This window comes from Palaemon carinicauda, chromosome 16 (genome assembly GCF_036898095.1).
Source record: "Palaemon carinicauda isolate YSFRI2023 chromosome 16, ASM3689809v2, whole genome shotgun sequence".
Classification (NCBI taxonomy): domain Eukaryota; kingdom Metazoa; phylum Arthropoda; class Malacostraca; order Decapoda; family Palaemonidae; genus Palaemon; species Palaemon carinicauda.
Genome location: NC_090740.1, coordinates 132,303,415 through 132,331,055, shown reverse-complemented (window position 1 = coordinate 132,331,055; position 27,641 = coordinate 132,303,415). Strand labels below are relative to the sequence as shown.

General features: G+C 43.6%; 1 protein-coding gene across 2 annotated transcripts in view; it reads left to right on the top strand.

Annotated features, from left to right (window-relative positions):
• The window catches only part of LOC137655883 (transmembrane protein 127-like), an 82,279-nt gene that overhangs the window by 38,864 nt on the left and 15,774 nt on the right, over positions 1-27,641 (top strand). For both annotated transcript variants that reach the window (XM_068390104.1, XM_068390103.1), the window contains exon 4: positions 16,336-16,506. In XM_068390104.1, the coding sequence (XP_068246205.1) occupies positions 16,336-16,506 (171 nt within the window). The remainder of the gene's footprint in view (positions 1-16,335; positions 16,507-27,641) is intronic.

The window sequence follows — 27,641 nt, the reverse complement described above, 5'->3', positions numbered from 1 at the left end:
GCGGAGGTAGCAGCAGTAGGGGATTCAGCGTTATGAAGCTGCATCTGTGGTGGATAACGGGGGAGGGTGGGCTGTGGCTCCCTAGCAGTACCAGCTGAACTCGGTTGAGTCCCTTGTCAGGCTGGGAGGAACATAGAGAGGAGAGGTCCCCATTTTTGTTTTATTTGTTTGATGTTGGCTACCCCCCAAAATTGGGGGAAGTGCCTTGGTATATGTGTGTGTGTGTGATGTTCCTCCATCTTTTCTGTTTGCTTTTAATTTCTGTTATTTGCACATTTTTATTGTTCTTTATAGCGTTTTTTATTGCTTATTATTCTTATTTCCTTTTCTCAGTATTTCCCACAATGTTATTTGTTAATTCTCTTAAAAACAGATTTTCTATAGTCGAATTTACTGCATAAAACATGAGTATTCTTTCCTCTATCTGAGAAACATCTGGTCTATTCTAATCTTAGCTACTCTCCCCTTTCAAATTTATGTCTTTGCTTGTTTCATAAAGAAATATTTATCCTTTATCTCTTATTTTTATAGAAAAAATTTAACTTTTTTAATAAATCTCTTTAAACTATATATTAAGAACGTGAAATATTTTCTACTCTTCTTTTTATTCCTTTTCAATTTGTGAAAAGACACTGGTGGTGAGAACGAAAAAAATATCTCACAGTTTTAATTGATTAACGAGCTAACGTAACTGGCTGCTAGTGAAGAGAAATTTCAATTCCTGTTTGACCATGGCGCGTCTTTCTAAAAATCAAAGTTTAAATTTAGTGCACTGTAATTAAACACATGGTAATTCTAATTCTATTTAAAAAATACAAATTTTTTGTTAACAAATAAGGAAGTTACCAATTATTGTAAATTCTATATAAATTCTAATTTCTTAATCTTCATTGGAATAATTCATCTAATAGGAAATTATTCAAGCATACAGTAATTAAGTAACAATAATATAACTTCAAAAGCTTTCAAAAGAAAGAGAGAGAGAAAATTTTCTTAAATGTCATGCAAATTTATATTTTTCATTACGCATTTTATAATACAGTATATATCAAATATTACTTAAACATACTCTATGTATGAACCTCTTTTAAACATTTCTTTGTTCCGTAACCGAAATACAAACCACGCTATTTACAAAGGGTATTACTTTTAGCGTAGCTGAAATGGCGAGCCATTAGAATTTAACGAGGGTGTATTACCCCCGCGCTAGTTAGCGGGGGTGTAGGGGAGTGGTAGCTAGCTACCCCTCCTCCCCCTCACACACAGGTGAATACTCACTTTCACTTTTGGCTCGGACTGTGACAGACGTCTCTGTCTTGGTCCTCGCTTGGCAGCCATTGTCTGTTTTGTCTTTACTTAATCGCTTACTTTTCTTTACTCAATATATATGTAAACATGTTTTCATGTTTGTATATATATTTGAGTATAGAAATAAGTAAGTTTCCTTTTCAGATGTGTGTGTGTAGTGTACGATATCTACGTGGAGGCCTCGGCAGTTAGGCCACCACGGCCTAATTTTATGGGTTGCGATCGAGTTTGACTTCGGTCTTTCTCTCTCTCTCTCTCTTGAGGTCGTTCACCCTTTTACTATGTTTTACTACGCCCTTGTAGCTTCCTTCCCGTGTGGGTGGGGTTGCTACGCCGTACATTTTGTCTCAATTAGTTTATGAATCTAATTGTAGTTGTTAATTTTTCAGCTTGTAGAACGATTCCTTTCGGGGTTTTCGTTTTTTTCTTTAGTGTTCATTCATTTTTAAATTACATAATTACATAGTTACATAATTATAATTGTTATAATTCTGTTTTGGTTACAGCTCTCCTTCCGCGAGTGTAAGTGGTTGTGAGGGCACGTGCCTATTGTGTAATTCTTGTTCCTTTTCCTCGGGATTCCTCTTCGGAGCCTTCCCGGGGGAATGAATGTGTACTAATATTATTTGTTTTATTTTTTACAGTTACCGATCTAGTTCGTTTCTGTAATATAGCAACGGTGTGAGCTGTCTGGTTGAGTCCTGGGGATTCGGCTGTTGCTGCCTCCCCCTTGTATTGTCGTCAGGGGCGTGTCTCCTTCTACTGGTAGTACTCCCGTGTCGACGGACAGCTCTCCAGTTCATTTTAGAACAGTCAGGAGGCTTGCCTCCTTGGGCGGATAACTTTCCTTCCGAGGGAAGTTTTTTTTCCTGTCCAGGCTTGAGCTTTTCCTCTTTTGGGGGGTTCTTCTCTTGCCTTTTTTTTCGTGCGACTATGCTCTTGGTGCTGAGCGGTCGCACCTGCAGTTTCGCTCAAGGGGCTGGGCAACTGCAGGATCTCCTCTTCGGAGGATTGCCCCTTTTAGGTCACTGGCTGACCAGTCTCTTCCACGAAGTGTTTCTCTTTCGTTCGCGAGAGAGTACACTCATAGAGACTCCTCTTCGGAGGTTTCTTCTGTTGCTGTTGCTGTTGGCCTCCCTCGCCGTAAGGCCCTCCGTCCGCCTCGTCGTAAGGGCCTCTCATCTCCCTATAAGGGTGTTTGAGGCGCCTTTTTGAATCTCCGTTTGCAGCCTACAACTGCTTTTTCTCGATCTTCCGTCTTGGTGCAGATGGACAGCAGTCTAATCTCGTCTTGCGACGGGCAACGGTCTTCCCGACGGACAACGGTCTTCCCGACGGACAGCGGTCTTCCGACGGACATCAGTCTCCCGGCGGACAACGATCCCTTCGGGGCAAAGGGTTGCCCCCACGGGGGTTCTTCCCTTGCGTGTCAGGGTTTCCCTGCGCGCCCTTCTGTTCGTCAGCGCTCTCCTGTTCGTCAGCGCTTTCAAGATGATCTTCCCTGCAGTTCCTGTTACGTGCCCTGTGCGCCCACGTTCGCCCTCGCGATCTAGAACTTAGGTTCAGGTCGGGGTCAAGGACTCTTCTTCTTTGCGCGGGCTTCCACGCGTAGCCTTCTGCTCGTCAGCGATCATCAGCTCGTCAGCGATCATCAGCTCGTCAGCGATCATCAGCTCGTCAGCGATCGTCAGCTCGTCAGCGATCATCAGCTCGCCAGCGATCTCCGGATCGCCCACGTGTGTTACAGCTGGCACGCCAACGTTCTCCAACACTTCTGAAGGAACATGGTTCGCCAGCTACTAGCTCAACTGCGGATGCTGATCGCCATCGCGCGACCCTCAACTGCAGATGCTGATCGCCATCGCGCGACCCTCAACTGCGGATGCTGATCGCCATCGCGCGACCCTCAACTGCGGATGCTGATCGCCATCGCGCGACCCTCAACTGCGGATGCTGATCGCCATCGCGCGACCCTCAACTGCGGATGCTGATCGCCATCGCGCGACCCTCAACTGCGGATGCTGATCGCCATCGCGCGACCCTCAACTGCGGATGCTGATCGCCATCGCGCGACCCTCAACTGCGGATGCTGATCGCCATCGCACAACCCTGAACGATTGCCCGCTTCGCATGCTGCTCCTCATCGCACAACCCTGAACGATCGCCCTCTTGCGGATGCTGATCACCATCGCACCCTTTCACGCGATCATTCACCTGCGCATGCTGCTCGCCATCGCACAACCCTGAACGATTGCCCGCTTCGCATGCTGCTCCTCATCGCACAACCCTGAACGATCGCCCTCTTGCGGATGCTGATCACCATCGCACCCTTTCACGCGATCATTCACCTGCGCATGCTGCTCGCCATCGCACAACCCTGAACGATTGCCCGCTTCGCATGCTGCTCCTCATCGCACAACCCTGAACGATCGCCCTCTTGCGGATGCTGATCACCATCGCACCCTTTCACGCGATCATTCACCTGCGCATGCTGCTCGCCATCGCACAACCCTGAACGATTGCCCGCTTCGCATGCTGCTCCTCATCGCACAACCCTGAACGATCGCCCTCTTGCGGATGCTGATCACCATCGCACCCTTTCACGCGATCATTCACCTGCGCATGCTGCTCGCCATCGCACAACCCTGAACGATTGCCCGCTTCGCATGCTGCTCCTCATCGCACAACCCTGAACGATCGCCCTCTTGCGGATGCTGATCACCATCGCACCCTATCACGCGATCATTCACCTACACATGCTGGTCGCCATCGCTTACCGCCAGCGATCTTCTTCACCTACGCGGCAGCACGATCCCTCGCCGTCACGCCCATTCGCCTGCGCGCCCGCGCGATCGCTCGCCTGCGCGCCCTCGCGACCGCTCGCCTGCGCGCCCTCACGACCGCTCGCCTGCGCGCCCGCGCGACCACTCGCCTGTGCGCCCGCGCGACCATTCGCCTTTGCGCGACCGTTCGCCCTCGCGCGACCATAGTTCGCGGCGAATTCCACAGCCGGTGGTAGCAGCAGGGACGCGTGCTCCTAGGCGGCACTCGGGATCACCTCCATCCAAGCACAGGTTGGTAGTGCAGGACGAAGACAGGTCAGTACAGCATTCTTCCCACCTTCTTTTCAGGCAGGAACCGTCGTGTCCTCTCCAAAGGATCGCCCGATCCCTTTCACCTTAGCGAGGATTTCGGACTCTGTGTCCTTGGAGCAGCAGACATGGTTTGATCCGCTGGCACGGGCGTTAATGAGGTTTATGAAACCAGCACTCACCGGCCAGGGTAACAAACCAGCGGCTGTCTCTCCTACGCTGAAGAGAAAGAGAGGAGTGGACTTCGTGGTGACTTCCCCCAGGGCGAAGTTGGTTCCCAAGAGGTCGGTCTCGAGGGTCCCCTCTCCTGCACGAGTACTCTCTCCTTCTCCCGCCCTGGAAGGATTTTTGGCGGGGGGGCTTTCCGTTGAAGATTTCTCCATCGGACAAGGGGTGACTGCTTACCTCTTCCTCTGGGAGCTTACCAGGTTCTTTCCCTCCTCGGTTACGGCCCGAGGTTTGGTTCAAGGAAGCTACAGGAAGATCAAGGGTACTTTCCTCCTCTCGAGCTCAGGCACCTTGGCCTTTCGTCGTTAAGTATCTACTTGCGGACAAGCTCGATGTTGTACCATCTGGACGCACTGACTGAAGGCTTCCTTCGGGTGTCTCATCTGTGGAGGTCAACGACCTCAGACACCCTTCCATCCTTGAGAAGAGTTTTGTCTTTGCCCAAGGACAGAGACTTAAACATCTGCTGTGCGGAGTAAATCGACTTCCGGTTTCACTCCTCCAAGGCGCTTTCTTCCAGACTCTGCAGGGCTCCAGCTCCCTTTTCTTTCAACCACGTCGGCCTAAGTTATCGGCTACGACAACTGGGACAAGGTGTCCAATTGCAGTTTCCTCCTGTCAGGAACAGATGGCACGGGAGACTCCCCCGGGGGGGCATAGTCCTAAAAGGAGTTCACGAACTCTAGGATTGCAGGTTTTTTCGCTGGGAGGATGCTTAAGGTTACTCATCCGAATGACAGCTTCCCGATGCCCATTCCCGCACAATCTCTGTGAGTAGCCAAGGATATCGCGCCTGCCGTCTCTGTCAGCGAATTCAGTGTCTCTGAACCTCTATGCCATAGCATCAGCAGAGTTGCCCGGTTGGGCAGAATGATCCATACCTTAGGCGAAGGTCTTCCTTAGGATCATCGACGGCTTCACCCCCGGCCCCCTCAGTCGATCCTTTCTTGTAAGGAAGGATCTGAGAGGGGACGTCCATAGTCGACCTCTCAGCCCTGATCAAGTTTGTCGAACAAACTTCGGCCAGCGTAGACCAGCAGAATCGATCAGACTGGTAACGAGGCGACAGGACTCCTTTAACCCTGGATCGGAAGGACGGGTACTTTCAGTTTCCATTCCATCCATCTTCCAGGGTGCTCGTCGAATTCAGCCTAAACTGCAAGTATTCCTGCTTATGATGCAGTGTGGCTATCCCGCCGTGGCATAGCAGGTTTGTTTCCCCAGAGAACTCTCCCTGCCTTCCTCTTGGCCGCTCAGGTGCAGACTTCCGCCTCCTCTGCTGTTTGGAGGGCTGGTCAACTCCGGTAGGCTCGGGTTTCGACCTGATTCAGCGCCGGGAAAAGCTTCCGAATGCTGACCATGAGTGTGGGCTCATGGTATTTTGCTTGGAGCCTTCTCTTCCTCTGCCTCAACATCTGGAGTATCTGGCCATGATATTGAGTCAACCGCCTTACCACGTTGGAAACCCCGCTTCTCGTCCGTCCAGCGAGGTTAAGCAACGTCGGTACTTGGATGGGTGACCACCTGGGGACGCCAGATTCTGTTACCACATCCTCCGAGCCTTCCTTTCAGTTCACCGTGGCAAGACTGAGGAGAGTCGCAGTACCTGTTCTCAGTCAAGCAGAGTTTTCAGCCCTACCTTGGAACGTTTCCTAGTTCTTCTTTCCTCATTGACCCGTTTATAGTCCGAACGGTCGCCTCAGGATAAGTTCCATGTGGGGCGATCCAAGTTCCGGTGGCTTCAGGCAATGTTTAACCGGACTCCCTGGCCCTATGGGACCAGCGGAACTATTAAACCTGCAATGGGTGTTGACCTATGGAGCCTCTTGATGGTAGTGGATATTCTCGTCCTTTCCCCACATTCTTGATGCGGTTCTCGGACTCGTCAAAGGAAAGGGGGGGGGGGCATGTTCCGGTCCAGGCCTATGGTCAAGACCTGAAGGATACCTCTCCATCATTCAGGCAGGCTTAAGGGCCTTAGTCTGGCCCCTCTTCAGATCCTACCGCTCCTGCCAAGTCGCCCCGTTGCGTGTCGACTTCATGCTAACCAGCAGGGGACGCATTTTCACACCTTCACATCTTGCAGTAGAGATATCGGGATGATTGAGATTCTCTCAATTCCACCATCGGCTCTCTCATTCCAGGCAGGGGAATGTTTCTCTCAGACTATCCGAGCAGAGCCTCATAGAGAGAGTGTACCTAGGGGTCTTTGACCTTGGGTAACCAGCAAGTGCTGGTCTGGGGGACCTGATCGCGACAGCTTGGAACCTCAAGCTTCCGCTAGTTTTCCCCCCAGTCTCAGACCCCGAGACTCTGGCAAGATGCATTCCGGTGATGGTGGGACAACTTCGACGCCTGCGTCTTCCCTCCTTTTTGTCTGCGGACAATGGGTCTCAACAAAACCAGGTTGTCTGTCAACCTTTCAATGGGAGAGCTCCACTGGGACTATGTGCAGAACGGTTTCTGGACCCTCTGCTTCCCCTGACGGAACTCCCGGGAGAGCTTCTCCCACGGCGCAGACTACTCAAGCAACCACACTGCGACATCTCTCCCGAACCGGGGCGTCGCTTCGGCTTCATGCCTGGAGACACTACGCTTCCTCCCCTAGAAGAGACAACCCGCTACAGTCGCGGTACGGAGGTCGCGTCATCTGCGATAGTCATCCACAGGGGTCTCCCAGGCAAAGTGAAGAGTCTAAGGTGGTTGGTGCCGTGGGAGATATACTTCTTCCCGTGAGGCCTCTTCTCCAGCAATAACGGTCTTATTGCCTTTCGGCGGGAGGAAACTCCTTTCCGCTCTTGGCAATGAAGCCTGTCGCTCAGCCTTTCCCTGACCTTCAGGCTTAAAGGAATAACTTTTTCCTGCCCGCTGGATCTATCCTCGCTCATGCGAAGCTACGATCGTCCCTGCCCTAGTCGGAGGAAGACCTCCAACTTGGAGCATGGCTCGGACTTTTAGTCCTTTAAGAGATCTTCTCAAGACCCTTTTACGACAGGCCTCGGATTGTATTCCGCCCTGGGTCTTCTGCTCACTCTGGCCACGGCCAGTGTGTGAGCAATCTTCTTGGTCTCTTACTACTCCCCCCCTTTCTAAGGAAGAGGGGAAGGCAACATTCAGGCTCGCTCCTGAGTTGTTGGCTAGACTCAGAATCTGAGGGTCCCGACCCTTCGGTCCGATTCATTCAAGATTTTGAGTCTCCATTCTGTGTCTGATGTCCCAAGACCTTCTCTTTCTTGCCAGTACAGGAATCGAGAGGTTAGCGCTGGGAACAGCTGCAGTTTGGCCTCAGTTGCAGCCGATTTGGGAACACAAGGAGGACATGGGGGGAGAGTCACCAGTATACCTCTTCAGCCCGGACTCAAGGACATTCATCTCGACCTGTCTTCAGACCCTCCCCCGTCACGTCGCCCTACAGCACGATGTTGGATACATCGCAACGTCCCTCGCCTTCGAGTAATACTACTCTGTGACGCAGGTGCTACAAGCTGGAGTCTGGAAGCGTCTGATGACCTTCGCAGCCCGCTTCCTGCAGGGCGTGACCCACAGGAGTCTCGATACGTTTTCTATCGCTCTGTGGTGGCTACACAACAGCTGGTCTAACCTCAGGCTCCTTTTTGGACAGGTAGCAGAAGGTTGAGGGCATTGTTATCAGGTTTTAGTCTGCATGAACGAAAGAAGTATGTCTGGCCCTTACTTCTTTCTTCATCATCCCCTCTACGGGGAAGCAGCATCCTGGTCTCTGCATAGCTGACCTCGAACCTCTGCAGGTAAACCATGCTTCCTTGTGTTCCGAGTATTGAGTCAATACTGTCGCGTCCCCCATACCCTGACGAGGTGGTATTGGGAACGTCTTAACCCAGAGTTCCTTCTGGAACTCCAGGTCAACTGCCTAAGACGGGTCACACTTCTTCCTTCACACACAAGCTTACGTAGGCCACATGGTTCCTTGCGGTGCAAGGAACTTGTGAGGTGCAGGGACTCCTTTTCTCGAGTGCGACTCACTCGGATTCTGAGTCCCCGGGTAAAGCCAAAGCCAGTATGGCTGGGGACTTTCCACCCTTCCTAAGGGATAAGTCACCCTTTGTAAATAGCGTGGTTTGTATTTCGGTTACGGAACAAATGACAAATTCGAAGATAATTTGTATTTTTCCTAACCATACAAACCTTAGCTATTTACACATATTTGCCCGCCAGCCCTGTCCCCCAAGACAAGTCCTACCTCTAAGTGAAAGTGAGTATTCACCTGTGTGTGAGGGGGAGGAGGGGTAGCTAGCTACCACTCCCCTACCCCCCCGCTAACTAGCGCGGGGGTAATACACCCTCGTTAAATTCTAATGGCTCGCCATTTCAGCTACGCTAAAAGTAATACCCTTTGTAAATAGCTAAGGTTTGTATGGTTAGGAAAAATACAAATTATCTTCGAATTTGTCATTTTTCAATATTAATCTTACCCGATGATCATGTAGCTGTCAACTCTGTTGCCCGACAGAAATCTACGGTCGGGATACGCCAGCGATCGCTATACAGGTGGGGGTGTACACAACAGCGCCATCTGTGAGCAGGTACTCAAGTACTTCTTGTCAACAAGAACTCAATTTTTCCTCTGTCGTGCCACCGGCTAGACCTACTTGGATACGCTGTTGATTCTGGAGTTAATGTTCACGATTTGGTGATGTATTTGCTCTAGAGTTTAGCCTTCGCTATTCAGGAAGCTTTATCATTAGCTTAGCAAGCTTTTGGAATTAATTTGATTTAATTATGGTGACGAAGAGAGTATGGACTCTCTTTCACTTTTAAATGGCCGACCCTTCCCTTAGACGGAAGTGTTGGTGTCGAAGAGAGTTTAGACTCTCTTTCTTAATTTTGCTTAACAAAGTTATAGATTTATTTTATATCTCTCCGCCTTTTATAGGCCTCTTCGATTAACTTCCCTTTATTATAAACTTATAAAAATTAATTTTTATGTTTGTTTATATGCGACCTTTCCTAATAGTAGGCAGTCATTACTTGGAACCGAAGTTAATTAACATTGAGCCCGTCATATCGTTTTTCCTGTTAAGAATTTATGCTATTTTAATTTTAATGTTTTTGAAAGAATTTCTTTGATAGTCTCGTACTGTTTTCAAAGTTGAACTAACGTTTGGTTTTGTCTCCGCAGTTGTTGACGTTCAGAACGTTCAACTTGCGCTCTATCGTTACGATAGAGAGAGAGAGTATTTCACGGTTTCACGTTACAGTAAGAGTAAACCGATTCTAGCGTTTTGTTCATTCTTTCTTAGCTTAAATGGTTTTAATTCTAATAAAGGAACTTTTTATTTGGGAAACCTTTCAGTTTTTTTTTCCTTTAACAAATAATATGTTTTAACGATATATATAATTGGGCTCATCTCTCAGGTTCTAAGTCAAGAGAGAGAGAGAGAGAGATAGAGACGGAGGGAGAGAGAGGAGGATAAACGTTTCGTTCAAGCGGGTAACGTTGTTCTCGTTTTTTGCTCTTCTCCCTAGTCGCTATAGGGGAAGAAGGTAAAACGTTTCTAGAGTTTTATTCTTCTTCCCAGGCTTTATGCGGTGAGAGATTTTAAACGTAGTTTATTTGATCTAGTGTTTAGTCTCTTTTCCAGCCACTGAATTCTTTATCTTTCATTATGTTTTTCTGTTACATTGTGATACTGTTTTCGCAATTACTACCTTTTAATGAAGGATAGGATTGCGTGTTTCAGGTACAAACCACTTAATGTTTCGAGTTCAGTGAAATAAGTGCAAATAGAAAATCAAAAGTGATAAAGTGATATGCGCAAAGTGTTACAGTGTTGCGTTCGAGGGTTCGTCTGTTCGTGCCAGTTGTTCACCTAGTCCGATACCTCTTACAAGCTCCCAAGCCCAGGGGAGAAGTAATGTCGAAGGACTTATGGGTTCCACAGGCCTTGATCAACGAACAGACGTTTCCCTCCGTGGTTTCGGGTGTATCTACACACGTTGCCGACGTGATCACCCCACCCACACAAAGACGAGAGAGCCCATTTATTCCTCGTCTGCGGAAGAGGTTTCTCGCAGAAACCATGGACCAAATCTTGCAGCTTTTAAGTGCAAGTCGGTCCCTTCCGCGCAAGTCCAACGGCCTAGGTGTAGCCACTGGGTCAGTTCGGACTTGCTGCAGTACGACAACTGCACACCTCCCAGAGAGGCAAGGTGGTACCGCAACAGGCAGTAACTCCGTCTGTTGCCGCACCAGCGGTTTTAGACCCTCAGTCACAACGGACAGTAGCTCCGTTTGTTGTTGTCTTTCATAGACCCTAGTGGTCCATGCTGCAGACTATACAGTCTCAGCTTGCTCCTTCATGCAGGACTATCATGCTGGAAGGTTGACAATGCACCTGTTAACCTACAACCCGCCGAGGTTGTGCGCTCAGCAGATATTGCGGCTGCCTGCTCCCACCCTCCACCTGTGAGAGCTCCACCACCGATGCGCAGTCCTCCCTGCCAGACGCATGTTCTTGCTGCACCATCTGCTAACATGCGTGAGCTACCGCATCAGCAGTGGGAAGGTTCTGTAGAGCTGCCGGGTTCCAGCACTATGCGGCTTTCTCCGCAGCCCATGCAGCATGCTCTGCATACCTTACAGCATGCTCCGCATACCATGCAGCATGCTCTGCAGACCTTACAGCATGCTCCGCATACCATGCAGCATGCTCTGCTTACCTTACAGCATGCTCTGCATACCTTACAGCATGCTCCGCATACCATGCAGCATGCTCTGCAGACCTTACAGCATGCTCCGCATACCATGCAGCATGCTCTGCAGACCTTACAGCATGCTCCGCATACCATGCAGCATGCTCTGCATACCTTACAGCATGCTCCGCATAACATGCAGCATGCTCCGCATACCATGCAGCATGCTCTGCAGACCTTACAGCATGCTCCGCATACCATGCAGCATGAGCCGCATACCTTACAGCATGCTCCGCATACCATACCGCATGCTCCTCAACCCACCGCAGCCCCTCCCACGCTCCAGCACTCTGCTTTTGTTGTTGCCAGCTCCCACACTCCGACTGCGGAGAAGGTTGACGATGCACCCGTGGGCCTACACCTCCCACGGTTGTGCGCCCGGCATGGCTTCCTGCTCTCACACTCTTGTTGTGAGAGCTCCTCCACCCATGCACAAGTCAACCCTGCCAGATGTATGATGACTCCCACACACAGAGCACTCCGTTGCCGTGCGTGAGCTACCACAAGCTGCCGTGTTTTGACACGGTGTGTCAGCCTCCGCAACACTCTGTGGTTACCGCCACTCGCCAGCAGCAAACTAGTCAGTCAGGAGTTGAGGCTTCCCCACACAACTTTGGTTGTTGCCAACTCTCAAACTGTCATACAGTTACATGACGTTGCCTTCTGGTCTGCTACTTATACACCAGTGCTGTATGTCCTCACACTCCTGTTGTGGTTGACAGTTCAGTTTTTGACAGTTCACAGACTGTCAAGCAGTTTCATAACATGGCCTTCTGGTCTGCTGCTTTTGCACCAGTGAAACCCTCACTGAGAGAAGGTTCCTGTAGATGAGAAAGTGCTGTTCTCCCTCCTTCTGATATTCCCTTGAGGACTCTGTCATTTGGAGAGGAGCCTTAAGCTGCTTAGCCTCCTATGGACTTTTAATTAAGCATAACATGCTTCCAGGGAGGGTAAATGGTTCCGCTTCAGTCGCTAACCCCGTCTGTTGCCACACCTGCTCCCATAGACCTTGGGCTTTGTTGCAAGACATGCAGTCCAAGCTTAGTCCTTGATAGAGGATTTTTTACGGAGTCAGTGTGTCACTGGGAAGACGTTCAACAACCAGCAGAGGTGACTTGTTGTGACGCAGTGCGGCAACCTCAGCAACCCGATAAGGAGTTGTCTGTACTACCCAGACAGTCTAGACAGTTTCGGGTGGTCGCTGTACTTCCTCGCTTCCCCATGGTTGTCAGTTCACAGACTGTGCAGCAGTACCATGATCTTGTGTCCAGCTCCGTCACACATCCACCAGTGCGACCGGATTCAGCGAGTCAGACGTTGCCCACTCCGTTGCCGTTTCCTCATCAGTTTCGGATGAGGAACCCTCTGTTGAGGACATGGCTGAACGAGAAGATCAATCCCCAGCCCTGCTATCCATCCAGAAGATGCTGAAGAAGGAATACGGCCCTGTCAGACTGTGGATGAGTCTGGTTAGGGACACTGTCATCCGTGGTGCATTTGGTGTCACTTGGAAGACTACACCTCCGTCCTCTTCGGTTTCATCTAGCTCTTCACTGGAAAAGGACAAGACGCTACAAGCGGTCTCGATCCCGGTTTCCGGAAGATAAGTCTAGTCTAACCTGAGGAAAGGACTTTATCAACCTTTTATAGGGTCTTCCCCTGACTGTTCAGACTCCCAACCACGTTCTCTTCTCAGACGCATCGGACGTAGGCTGGGGTGCGGACCTTAGGCGGTAGGGAATGCTCGGGATTATGGAACTCGCGTCAAAGGACAATGCATTTTAAACTGCAAGAAGCTTCTGGCAGTAAGTCTGACCTGGAAAAGCTTCAGGTCTCTCCTTCAAGACAAAGTAATGGAGGTCAACACGGACAAACTCCCTGCTTTGATGTTCATCTCCTAGCAAGGAGGGACCTACTCTCTGACATGGTGCGAGTTCGCTAGTGACCTCCTCTCCTGTTCAACAGGTCTTGACTTTTCACTAGTAACAAGTTTCTTCCAAGGCAACTTGAATGTCTTAGCAGTTTGTCTCAGTAGGAAGGGACAATAATTCCAACATATTGGACCCTCCACAGAGATGTATGCAAGAGACTTTGGGTCACTTGGGGCCATCCAACCATGGATCTCTTCGCAACCTCGATGTCCAAGAGGCTCTCAACAGACCCAGCAATGGTTCTTTTAGATGCCTTTCTACTAGATTACTCTCATCTAGATCTATATGCATTCCCTCCGTTCTAGTTTGTCAACAAGGTACTGCAGAAGTTCGCCTCTCACGTTGGGACAAAGTTGACACTAGTTGCTTCCCTCTGGCCCGCGAGAGAATAACTTACCGAGGTACTTCGATGGCTAGTAGACGTTCCCAGAACTCTTCCCCTAAGGGTGGACCTGCTACGTCTGCCACGCGTAAGAAGGTACTCCAAGGCCTCCATGCTCTTCGTCTCACTGCCTTCAGAGTATCGAAAGACTCTCGAGAACTAGAGGTTTTTCGAAGGAGGCAACCAGAACGATTGTTAGAGCAAGGAGAACATCCACCCTTAGAGTCTACCAATCGAAGTGGGGAATCTTCCTAAACTGGTGCAAGTCAGTATCCGTATCCTCGACCAGTACCTCTGTAACTCAAATAGCTGACTTCCTCTTATATCTGAGAAAAGAGCGATCTCTTTCAGCTCCCACTTTCAAGGGTTAAAGAAGCTTGTTGGCATCAGTCTTCCGTCACAGAGGCTTAGATCTTTTTAACAATAAAGATCTACAGGACCTCCTTAAGTCTTTTGAGACCACGAAGGAGCGTCGTTTGGTTACACCTGGTTGGAATTTAGACGTGGTTCTAAGATTCCTTATGTTAGACAGGTTCGAACCACTTCAATCAGCCTCCCTGAAAGATCTCACCTTTAAGACTCTTTTCCTGATATGCTTTACCAGCTAAAAGAGTCAGTGAGATTCATGCCTTCAGCAAGAACATCGGATTTTCATCCGAAACGGCTACATGTTCTACATCTTGGTTTTCTAGCCAAACACGAGCTGCCTTCTCGGCCTTGACCAATATCGTTCGTTATTCCAAACTTATCGATATGGTTTGAAAGGAACTAGAAAGAGTATTATGTCCTGTAGAGCTCTTAAGTTCTTTTTTAAAAAACCTTTATGAGGCCCGTCTGAAGCTTTATGGTGTTCAGTTAAGAATTCATCTTTGCCTATGTCAGAGAATTCTTTATCCTATTATTTTCAGACTGTTAATACGAGAAGCTCATTCCCTTCTGAATGAGGAAGACCAAGCTTGGCTGAAGGTAAGGACACACGAAGTTAGAGCTATCACAACTTCCGTGACCTTTTAATAAAATAGATCTCTGCAAAATATTTTCGACGCAACCTTTTGGAAAAGCTAATCAGTGTTCGCGTCTTTTATCTTAACAATGTCCAGTCTCTTTACGAGAACTGCTACACTGGGACCATTCGTAGCAACGAGTGCAGTAGTGGTGGGGGCTCCACCACTACAATTCCCTAATTCCAGAACCTTTTTAATCTTTCTCTTGAAATATTTCTGGGTTGTCCGGAAGGCTAAGAAGCCTTCCGCATCCTGGTTGATTTGGCGGGTGGTCAAATTCTTTCTTGAGAAGCGCCTAGATTAGAGGTTGTGATGAGGTCCTTTAGTATGGGTTGCAGCCCTTAATACTTCAGCACCTAGGAGTCGCTCAGCATCCTAAGAGGATCGCTAGGCTCAGTAAGGAAGACGTACTTAAAAAGGCAGAGTAACGGTTCAAGTCGACTTCCTTACCAGGTACTTATTTATTTTATGTTTGTTATTTTGAATAACGGCTAAAATAAGATACGGGATACTTAGCTTCTTTGTTAACATGTATGCTGGTCTCCACCCACCACCCTGGGTGTGAATCAGCTACATGATCATCGGGTAAGATTAATATTGAAAAATGTTATTTTCATTTGTAAAATAAATTTTTGAATATACTTACCCGATGATCATGAATTTAAGGACCCGCCCTTCCTCCCCATAGAGAACCAGTGGACCGAGGAGAAAATTGAGTTCTTGTTGACAAGAAGTACTTGAGTACCTGCTCACAGATGGCACTGTTGTGTACACCCCCACCTGTATAGCGATCGCTGGCGTATCCCGACCGTAGATTTCTGTCGGGCAACAGAGTTGACAGCTACATGATCATCGGGTAAGTATATTCAAAAATTTATTTTACTAATGAAAATAACATATTATTAGAATTTCCATACAAAGGTTTTATCACCAAATAGTTTACATGTGTTAGCTTTAAAATTGTCATGTATATTTGTTTGCTTTTCATTACTGCATTGTGCAGGGTAGAAAATGTCAAGAAGGCCTAGTGCAAAGAAGTGTGGGCGATTTGAAAATATTGGGCTGTATGCAGTAGTATTAACCGAAAGTAAGCAAAACTCTATTTAAATATGATACAGATCTCTGAACCGCATATAACCAAAACCATGAAGACAGAGGGCTGACTGTATGTCTTGATGTAATCGTAGCGATGGAAAACTGGATAATGTGCTCCTTATCATCAACTGCTAGATTGTTCCATTACTTTACTAGGCTTTTGAAAGGAAAGAAGATAGGAAAATTCAAAATGAATTTTTGGTGCAAATTTTGATAAACCAAGCTTCTGTAGAAGCAGCAATATAAACATCAGGTGATTATCGAAATATACTTAATAAAAATTTAATTTTTTTCTACTATATAGCACATCATATACTCGGATAGTTTTTAATTACATTACTGAAATTTGTCCTAAAGTGCTTATTTTATTTCAGTGATCTCTGGCATCAGATTTTTTATACATATTGCCACTTGTATTTATATGTTTTTGAGCATTTAGTTCTGTTTTATAATAGTTTGTTGTAATGTTATAACTAAAAGGAAACTGTAATCCTTTCAGCTTTTAAAGTTGGAAGTCAAGGTTACACCAGTTTATAAATGAACCTTTATTACTTTTTTTCCAGAACTTAAGTTTTGTGTTACTCCGGAGATTGTGGCATTCATGCGCCTTGTGATTGGTCTTATATTTTTAATGATAAGTTCATCGTTAGTACAAATGCTTTTGGATATTACTGGACCAAGTGGAAGGATACTTAAGTGTATCAGAAAAAATGCTGTAGCGGGTATTATCTCGGGTAAGTCTTGACATTAAATTTTTATTATATGCACAGTACAGTATTGCTTACCTATGTCTATCTTCTAGTTTTGTAATATTCATGTAAATGACCCATGACAGTTAAGGATAATTTTTTCGACAAATCTTACCTCTAAGTCACCTGGCCAATAGATATGAAGCGCTTCTTGATATTTCGATAAAAACTTATAATTTTCTCTTAACCCCTGTATTCCTTTTTTGTCATTTCCTTTTTGAGCCATAGAGGATTATCAGGAGGTAGGCTAGTACTGAATGGGAATGACTGAAATTGCTTTGTTTGAATTGTAATTTGCTTCTTTGAAAGAATAATTTCCTAATTTTGTGCAATACTCAACTATGTACAATTCCTTTTTTATTGTTTTATAAGCCAGTAGTGTATCCTTTTCTTCAGCTACATTATCTGCTCTGAATGTTCATACTAGCCTAACCTGTTCTGCTATATTGACTAGCCTACCTTTTTCTTATAATGTTTTTGTAGGTAATAGATATTTAGTTTATGAATTGGTTTATTTTATTGATATTAAGATCAACACCAATAACACTTATTTAGGTATTTGGGCTAATTTGACTATCTCCTTATTTCACACTGGCTTGGAGTCTGTAGTAGTAGCTCCAGTTAGGACTGCTGATACAGTTCCCAGTTCGTTGACTTCTGTTTCTGAACCAAGCATTCAGAAACGACCTTTGTGTGTCGTATTGCATTACACCCCTCTTCCCAAATGAATGCACCTCTGCCAAGATATAACAGCTTGTGGTTTGCCAAACATATTTCTGGGCCAGATAGTACTACGTTGGACCCTTCTCTATGGTTATGGCTTATTTTTCCTTTGCCTACACATACATCAGAATCATCCGGCCTATTTCTTAAACATTCTCCCCTGTCCTCATACACTTGACTACACTAAGATTACCAACCAATTCTTCTTCACTTAAGCGATTAACTACTGCACTATAATTGTTCAATGGCTACTTTCCTTTAGCCATGATAAGCATCTCTCCTAGGAGAAGGATACCCCAAAATCAAACCATTGTTCTCTTGTTGTGGGTAGTGCTATAACCTCTATACCATATTCTTCCACTCTCTTGTGTTAGAGTACTCTTGCTTAAGGGTACACTCAGGCACACTATTCTATCTTATTTTTTTTCTTCCTCTGTTTTTTTAAATGGTGTGTTGGGCAGGCTTAATAGCAGGGCCATGGATACATGGTGGTTTATCAAGAGCAACCTCTTGATAAATCACCAGAAACCATCCTTACTGAATCAATTCAGTTGAAGTGGCTATCCTGGGTGATTTTTAGCCTTGCATGGTTTATCGGCTCTGCCATGTTGACCAGTTTTTCCTACTTTTTATCTATAGTCTATGGGTTTTATCAATCACTTTATTTATATTTTTGTACATATTGTTTTTATCATCATTATTGTTAATTTAATTTTTTGTTATGATGAATCTTTTTTTATTGCCATTAATTCTTATCCTGTGTGGAGACATTGATCGAAATCCGGGATCAGTACGTCCTAGATTCTGTCAGTGTCGTCTACTATATTGCAATATTTGTGGTCTGCATGCAGACAGTATGATATTCTTTTGTGTTGAGAAACTATGGTTTCTAATATGAAGCAATCATCTGAGCTCCTCATACATAACTGGTTTTGAGAAGCGAATAATTTTGGAATGGGATGCCATTCCTAGGGCCAGGGGAATGGCTGTGTATGTTTGGACTGAGTACCCTTTGTCTCGTAAGTCCTGCTATGAGGAATGTGATATGTGGTGTTTCACAAGGTAGGGTTCTTGGCCCATTACTTTTCATCTTATACTGTATACACATGACATGGTTTGACCTAGAAAACAAGATTGTTGCATATGCAAATAATGCTACTCTCTTTGCATCAGTTCCATCTCTTGAATGTAGATCTTGGGTTGCTTAATCTCGTAATAGAGATCTAGCTAAAATTAGTGCATGGTGTAAATTATGGGGTATGAAGTTGAATCCTAACAAAACTCAAAGTATGATTGTGAGTAGGTCAAGGACAGGGGCTCCTCAACATCCTGATCTCAGCATTGATAATGTTTCTTTAACTTTGTATGACTATTTTAAAATTTTAGGTGTGATTCTCGACAGCAAATTTACTTTCGAGAAACATATTAGGTCTGTCTTCTTGAATTGCACAAAAATTGGCTTATTGAGAAAGTCTTTTGACCTTTTTGGTGATCAATCTATTCTGAAGAAGTGTTTTAATTCTTTCATTCTACCTTGTTTTGAGTATTGTTCCCCTGTCTGGTCTTCAGCTGCTGATTCTCATCTTAATTTGTGGGACAGATCCTTATGGTCCTTTAAATTTCTTATTCCTGATCTAGAAACTAAATTTTGGCACCATCGTTCAATTAGTTCATTATGCATGTTGCATAAGATTTTTCATAATTCTGACCATCCTTTACATTCAGATTTTCCCGGACAGTAAAATCCTGGTAGTAATATAGTACTAGGTATGCAGTTAATTATAAATAATACCTTCATCATCGTGAGGTTCAATACTACACAGTATTATAAAAGTTGTATTCCAGCTGTGACCAAGTTGTAGAATGATCTTCCTAGTTGGGTAGTTGAATTGGTAGAACCTCAAAAGTTCAAATTCACAGCAAGTGTTTTATGTTAAACAGTCTGACATGTCTTTTATATTTTATACATGAAAGATCTGTTTTAATTGTTACTTTTCTTAAGATATTTTATATTAATTTTTCATTACTTCTCATATAGTTTATTCTTTCCTTATTTCCTTTCCTCACCGGGTAAACTTTCCATGTTGGAGCCCTTGTACCTATAGCATCCTGCTTTTCCAAAAAATTAATATTACTAGCTAAGCCACAATACTAGTTAGAAAACGGGTTGTAGCTTGGCTAGTAACGTCATTATTATTATTATTATTATTAATAATATTATTATTAGTTAAGCTACAACCCTAGTTGGAAAAGCAGGATGCTACAAGTCATAGGGCTCCAACAAGGAAAAATAGCCCAGTGAGGAAAGGAAATTAGACTTCAAAAGTGTTCCTTTAGTTAATTATCTATAATAACATTTTAGAACCACCACCTTTCAGATGAATGTATCAATACTTATACAATTACAGTTTTTGAATCGGCTTAAGTTCCACTTGCATATACATACATACACCAAGGCAATTCCCCCAATTTTGGGGGTTAGCCGACATCAAACAAATGAAACAGAAAAGGGGACCTCTCCTCTCTACGTTCCTCCCAGCCTGACAAGGGACTCAACTGAGTTCAGCTGGTACTGCTAGGGGTGCCACAGTCCACCCTCCCCCTGTTATCCACCACAGATGAAGCTTCATAATGCTGAATCCCCTACTGCTGCTACCTCCGTGGTCATCCAAGGCACTGGAGGAAGCAGCAGAGCCTACCGGAACTGCGTCACAATCGCTCACCATTCATTCCTATTTCTAGCACACTCTCTTGCCTCTCTCACATCTATCATTCTATCACCCAGAGCTTCCTTCACTCCATCCATCCACCCAAACCTTGTCCTTCCTCTTGTACTTCTCCCATCAACTCTTGCATTCATCACCTTCTTTAGCTGACAGCCATTTTCCATTCTCTCAACATGGCCAAACCACCTCAACGCATGCATATCCACTCTAGCTGCTAACTCATTTCTTACATCCGTTCTCACCCTCACTACTTCGTTCCTAACCCTATCTACTCAAGATACACCAGCCATACTCCTTAGACATTTCATCTCAAACACATTCAATTTCTGTCTCTCCGTCACTTTCATTCCCCACAACTCCGATCCATACATCACAGTTGGTACAATCACTTTCTCACACAGAACTCTTTTGACATTCATGCCCAACCCTCTATTTTTTACTACTCCCTTAACTGCCACCAACACTGCATCCTTCATTCACTCTCTGATGTATATCTGCTTCCACTCCACCATTTGCAGCAACGACAGACCCCAAGTACTTAAACTGATCCACCTCCTCAAGTAACTCTCCATTCAACATGACATTCAACCTCACACCACCCTCCCTTCTCGTATATCTCATAACCTTACTCTTACCCACATTAACTCTCAACTACCTTCTCTCACACACCCTTCCAAAAACTGTCACTAATCGGACAAGCTTCTCTTCCGCGTCTGCAACCAGTACAGTGTCATCCGCAAACAACAACTGATTTATCTCCCATTCATGCTCATTCTCGTCTACCAGTTTCAATCCTCGTCCAAGCACTCAAGCATTCACCTCTCTCACCACTCCATCAACGTACAAGTTAAACAACCACGGCGACATCACACATCCCAGTTTCAGCCCCACTCTCACCGGAAACCAATCGCTCACTTCATTTCCTATCCTAACACATGCTTTACTACCTTTGTAGAAACTTTTCACTGCTTGCAACAACCTTCCACCAACTCCATATAACCTCATCACATTCCACATTGCCAGGATGCCAGAAAACTTTCAATCAATCAATCATTCCACATTGCTTCCCTATCAACTCTATCATACGCTTTCTCCAGATCCATAAATGCAATATACACCTCCTAACCTTTTGCTGAATATTTCTCGCATATCTGCCTAACTGTAAAAATCTGATTCATATAACCCCTACCTCTTCTAAATCCACCCTGTACTTTTAAGATTGCATTCTCTGTTTTATCTTTAATCCTATTAATCAGTACTCTACCATACAGTTTTCCCACCACACTCAACAAACTAATACCCCTTGAATTACAATACTTATATAGTGGTACAATTCATGCACAAACCCAATCTACTGGTACCATTGACAACACAAAACACACATTAAACAATCTCACCAACCATTCAAGTACAGTCACACCCCCTTCCTTCAACATCTCAGCTCTCACACCATCCATATACTGTAAGTAATTCCATGTAGTTCATCATCATCCTCATCTCCTCCTATGCCTATTGACATAAAGGGCCACGGTTAGATTTTGCCAGATGTCTCTATCTTGAGCTTTTAATTCAATACTTCTCCATTCATCATCATCTACTTCATGCTTCATATTCCTCAGCCATGTAAGCTTGGGTCTTCCAAATCTTCTAGTGCCTTTTGGAGCCCAAATGAAAGTTTGGTGAACTAATCTCTTTTGGGGAGTGCAAAGAACATGCCCAAGACCATCTCCATCTACCCCTCACCCTGATTTCAACCACATATGGCACTTGAGTAAGCTCTTATAGTTTCATTTCTAATCCTGGCCTGCCATTTAACTCCCAATATCATTTGAGGGCTTCGTTCTCAAATTTACAAAATCTGTTGGATATTGTTTCTTTTTTCATACATGACTTATGTCAATACAGTAACACTGATCTCACTAAACTGATCTATAGCCTGATTTTTATATGTAATTTCAGTCAATTTGATTTCCACATTTTACTTATCCTAGCTATTGTCTGATTTGCTTTTTTCAATCTTTCATTAAACTTGAATTCTAAATTCTGTATTAGAGATCATAGTTCATAGATATTTAAATGATTCTACCTCATTAATCCTTTCTTCTTCCATTGATATTTCATCTTCCATTGCATATTCCATTCTCATCATCTCTGTCTTTCTTCTATTTATCTTGAGCCCAACCTCATGTAATATTTCATGCATTCTGGTAAGCAAGCTTTGGTGTTTTGCTGATAAGGACAGCATCATCAGCATACTCTAGGTCCACTAATTTCTTGTTACCAATCCAGTCCAATCCTTCTCTGCCATCCCCAACTATTCTATGCATTACAAAATCTATTAGGAGGATAAACAATATTGCTAACAACTCATTCCCTTGGAGTACTCCACAGTTCACTGGAAATTCATTTGATAGGACTCATTAACATAAACTTTGCACTTGCTATGCTCATGAACAGACCTAATCAAATTTACTTATTTAAGAGGAACTCCATAATAATGCAGAACTCTACACAAAATTGGTCGGTCCACGCTATCGAAGGCTTTTACATAGTTCACAAATGCCATCAAAAGTGAATATCTATATTCTGTACATTGTTGTACATGTCTTGAAATTAAAATTTGGTCAGTAAAACTTCTACCTTTTATAAATCCTGCCTGTTCATCTATCAGCTTTCATCAATCTTTTCCTCTAGTCTCTTTAGAATGAGCAAACTGTATATTTTCATGACAATTGATGTAAGAGTGATGCCTCTGTAACTTTTGCAATATGTCAGATCCTTTTTTGCCATATTCACCAACACTCCTAGCTCCCATTCATCAGGTTTTGCCCCTTCATGCCTCACCACAAAACAATCCTGCAAGCATTCTGGGAGTCACGTCATTTTCGGCCAAAATCATCTAAGCAGTTATTGTATGTAGGGGCTTTCCACCTCTATAATTTTTAGTAATAGCTTCAACTTCAAACATACTGAATTCATTCATGGGCACGTCAAGGACTTCCTCAGCTTTAGGTATATCAATCAAATTATTTCCTTCGTATCTCCTATTGTTAACCTCACTAAAGTGTTCCATCCAAAGTTGTCTTTCTTCCTATTCTGTTGTTATAACAGATCCCTCTCTCTTTTTGATGCGTATATGCTTTTTCTTTGCCCCAGTAGAGATTTCATTAATAATTCTATGAGCAATTCTTACACCATAGCCACTCCTTGAATTCATAGCTTTGTCAGCCTCACCTGCTTTAATATCTAAATATTTTCTCCAGTCATTCCTGGCTTTTCTTTTGACTTCACTATCAGCACTGGAATACTTAGCATGCTCTACCTTGTAATTTTCATGACTCCCTCAAATACTTTCAACAATAATGTAGTTCAATCACTTCCTTTTAAATAATGACTGCAATAATGTTTATTGTGAAAAAAGATATTACTAGAACTCTGCAAAGATTTTTAGCATAATGTTCAGTCATATTCTGACTTAGAGATGCTATTGGAGGTACAGTGATTAACTAGGTCATGTTAGTGTCACATGTTGCATGCCCTTTGCTATAAGTGTCAAGCCTCAGCAATCTAGTCACCTCAAGTAAAGTAAAATCATATATTTTTCATCGAGGTATTATATGCCATATGCACTCAATGAAAGCAGACAAGATCGGCACAATGGTGGGTAAGAGAAAACAGCACTGTGTACATAACCAAAGCATGGGAAGTTGTCATTAAGAAACTGCTTCTGAGCCCTTTTTCTTTCCCTCTAGCTTTGTGGAGACTTGAAAGGGGGAAAAGAGAGGGAGACAAAGAGTGAAGTAAAGGGAATAATAGAACTCTATTACAAGGAGGTAGAGAAAAGGTATATCTTAACTTGGTTTTTTCTGCTACCATGTCTAATTCTCAGTTCCTCCTCCTCAGCCTTGAATGTTTTCATTGAGGCAAGATTCTGATGGTATGATTTAGTAGACTTAGGAATAGTAGAAGGGCAGGACTTGGCAGCAGCTGTGAAGGAGCCTTTGGCAAAGTCTGATGCTACAAAAAGACAGCAAATTAAGGTTTCTTAACCAACCTCAGGGAACGCCAGAGATATGGGAGTAACTCAGGTAATAAATGGGAACCTCAAAACCCAATCCAGCATTGCAGGGACAAGAATGACCAAATTAGGAATCATAGCTGATTAATAAGAGTATGGGGTACAGAAGCTGGTTAAGAGCTTAAACTTTCATTCATAGGCTTCATCAAAACCCACTTGCCATTGGAGAGGATATCATACTGTCCATTCATTGAAAGAAGTCTTTAAAACAATCCCAAATCTTCCGAGAATACAGTATAATGGGTGAAGAGCAACACATGGACTGAATATTTAGTCTTACATACTAAGAGACATATCAAGAACAAGCAAAGGACAGACAACCCTAAAGGTAGAGAAAACAGTAGCGGGGCTTTAGAAAATTCAAGAAAAGCACAATCGAAAGCAACGATGTAATGAGTGTGGGTTAAGTAACTTGTCACTGTGCTAAGCTTTTGCAACCAAATCTGCTTGGGCCAAAGGTACCACTATAATTGACTTATTGGAGTTCACTTTTAATCCCTTCACTACAATGATGTCGTTTAATGTCAAAATATGCCATGTTACACACGATAACATCTCGGATATGTCATTTACAAATATAAACCATATGGAAGTTAAAATTACTTGTATATCGTACAAATAAGTACAGTACATGGTCGTATATCACACAGTTCACACTTGGGAAATTTCACTAAAAAATCTCCTCCACCCTGATATTAGCCCCTCCTTTCTTCTGCCAACCAATGAAGTCTTTTGGGTTCTGGGCTTCATTTCTGATTGTGTTAGAGCTATTTTAGTCTGTTTTGTTATGTAGAATCACACCTCACTCTCGAGCCAATGGTCATAATTCCTACCTGAGGCATTACTCATAACTCTGTGACACTCCAAGCTTAGAGATGTTGGGATTGTTACATCTCGCCCCACCACTGCCGAAATATTCGCGATTCTATTCCTTTTTCATGATTATGTAAGGTCTATTTTGGTGTATTTCTGTTGGCATATGCATACAAATTACTCGGAAAATACTATAGCGTTCTTCAAGCATCATTGGTTCTCCACCTTTGACTCCCACAAGTCCCACTCACAATGTCACCAAAACATTTTACTAAGATGGAATGACTAAAGGACAAACAAACCTTATGTCTAATAAACTAATTTTATAATAAATCTCTCTCTCTCTCTCTCTCTCTCTCTCTCTCTCTCTCTCTCTCTCTCTCTCTCTCTCTCTCTCAGTTTTGTATCTGTGTGCCGGTGAGTGATTAAACTTTTGCGACCCTATAAATATCCTGATTTAACGCGGATAACAAAAGGCTATCGAGTGCAATATAGCTACAAGTTTTCGTGAATAGTCAGTGATTAGTTTGAGGTCGGAGAAGTGGGATAAAACGTCGGCATAGAATAGTTATCTTGTGAATTACGAAAAATCTAATCAAGATGGCTATGTACAACACGGGCAAGGCTTGGAGAGACATCGCTGGACTCAGCAAAAATAAATTCCATGAGTTGGCGAAACAGGAGCTCGACCGTCTGATAACAGAGGTCACTAGTAACGTCAACCAATGTGACGGAAAAATATTCGCAGACATATTGAAACAATATGATCCAATAAACTGGAGCAAATCTGCGGAAAACATCAGCAAAATAATAGAAGAAATTCCAAAGAAAATCCAAGTGTTAAAGAAACTTATAAAGAAAGTCTACATCAATCAACACATTCCATCAAAGAACAATAAGAAGTCCAATATGGTGAATATGCTGATTGATGCAATGGGAAAAAGAATGCCAAAATGGTGTAATACATGTAAGATATGGTATTCCATTAATAATCCTCAACAATTGATTAGAAAATGTGATGCCTGTCATGTCCCAACACATCCCACATGTGCTGAAATACAGCAAAAAATAAAAAATAAAGACACAAAGGTATTCTGCTCAACATGCTTAGTCTGGATAGAAAATATAATTAAGTCGAGACTAAATCTGCAAATAGTTGAAGATAAAGAAGAGGAAGAAGAAGAAACAGAAGAAGAAGAAGAAGAAAAAGAAGAAGAAGAGAACAATGAACAGGATATGTGTAAGGATGCAGAAGAAATCATTGATATAACCTATGATGCCATCCAACAACATACTTATGAAGAAATAAATTACCAGATGGAAACAAATAATAGACCCAAGAGACTCTACCCGGACCTACATAATTTTAGGGAAGAGCAAGAACAAGAAAAAATAGAAAAGAAGGATATAGTCTGCAATATGCTGAAAAGAGGGAATTGCAGATTTGGCGAAAGATGCTACTACAAGCATCCAAAGATATGCCATAATTATGAAATATATGGTAAATGTGCGTATTTAGACGGATATGGAGACGAATGCAGAGATCTCCATCCAAAAATATGCAAAAACCTAAAAGAAGGAAAAGGATGCATTTACAACAAAAAATGTCGATATATGCATCCTGCAACCATGAATGAAAGTAAGAAAACTCAGCAAACTGAAAAGAAAAATGAAAGCAAAAAAGAAACAAAAAAAGAAACAAAAAAGCAGGCCGTGTATATACCGCGCTTTGAACCAAGAGCCCCAAGATATGAGGCCTTTCAACCTAAACCGGCACATGTAGAACCCAACTACAAAGAATGCATCTATAATGCCAGGGGTTGGTGCAGATATGGGGACAGTTGCAGGTATACACACACAAATAAATATGAAGGCGAAAGAGCAAATATAATAGAAAAGTTGGATTTTTTAATGGCAGAATTCCGGGAAATGAAGAAAAGAACATCATATCAGAACAGGAAGGAAGCATGGGAGAATCCATATTATTACCAATATTAAATAATGGGGATGAAACACAAACCATAATAGTAATGAATGCACAGGGTTTAGTCACGAGTAACTCTAAAAGGAAAATAGAGTTCTTAGAAGAACTAACCCAAATTGAAAAAATAGATATATTAAATATAAGTGAAACATGGTATTCCCAAGAGACTGGCAGTGATGACCAGATAAAGGGTTTCCAAACTTATAGATCAGACAGAAAAAATAGGAATCAAGGGGGAACCGCAATATATGGAAGAGACATAAATCAAGGAAAAGTATGTGAAAAATACAGCAACACAGAATGTGAATTGATTGCGGTAGAATTTGAATTTGAAAAACTAATGAATATTGTAGTTTACAGACCCCCAAATACTAAGGAGTTTGACATAATAATAGAAAAAATAGATGGTATATGTAGAAACCATAAAGACTGGAATATACTCCTATCCGGAGATTTTAACTTTCCTTTCGTCGATTGGAAAGAACGGATAGAAGAAAGTGGTTGTATGTATACATATAAAAAAGATAGTAATAGTAGCGCAGAAGATAAGAGGCAATTTGAAAAGCTTCAAGATATGCTATTAGAACATAATATGCAACAAATAAACCACATTCCAACAAGAAAGGAAAATGTCCTAGATCTAGTATTTGTGAATGAGGTGAATTATGTTAAAGAAATAATAGTGTATAACACGGGAATTTCAGACCACAATGTCATAGAATTGATAGTTCATTCCAAAGCAAGTGATCACAGAATTAATAAAAACACAAAACTTTGGGAAGGATATGGAAAATAT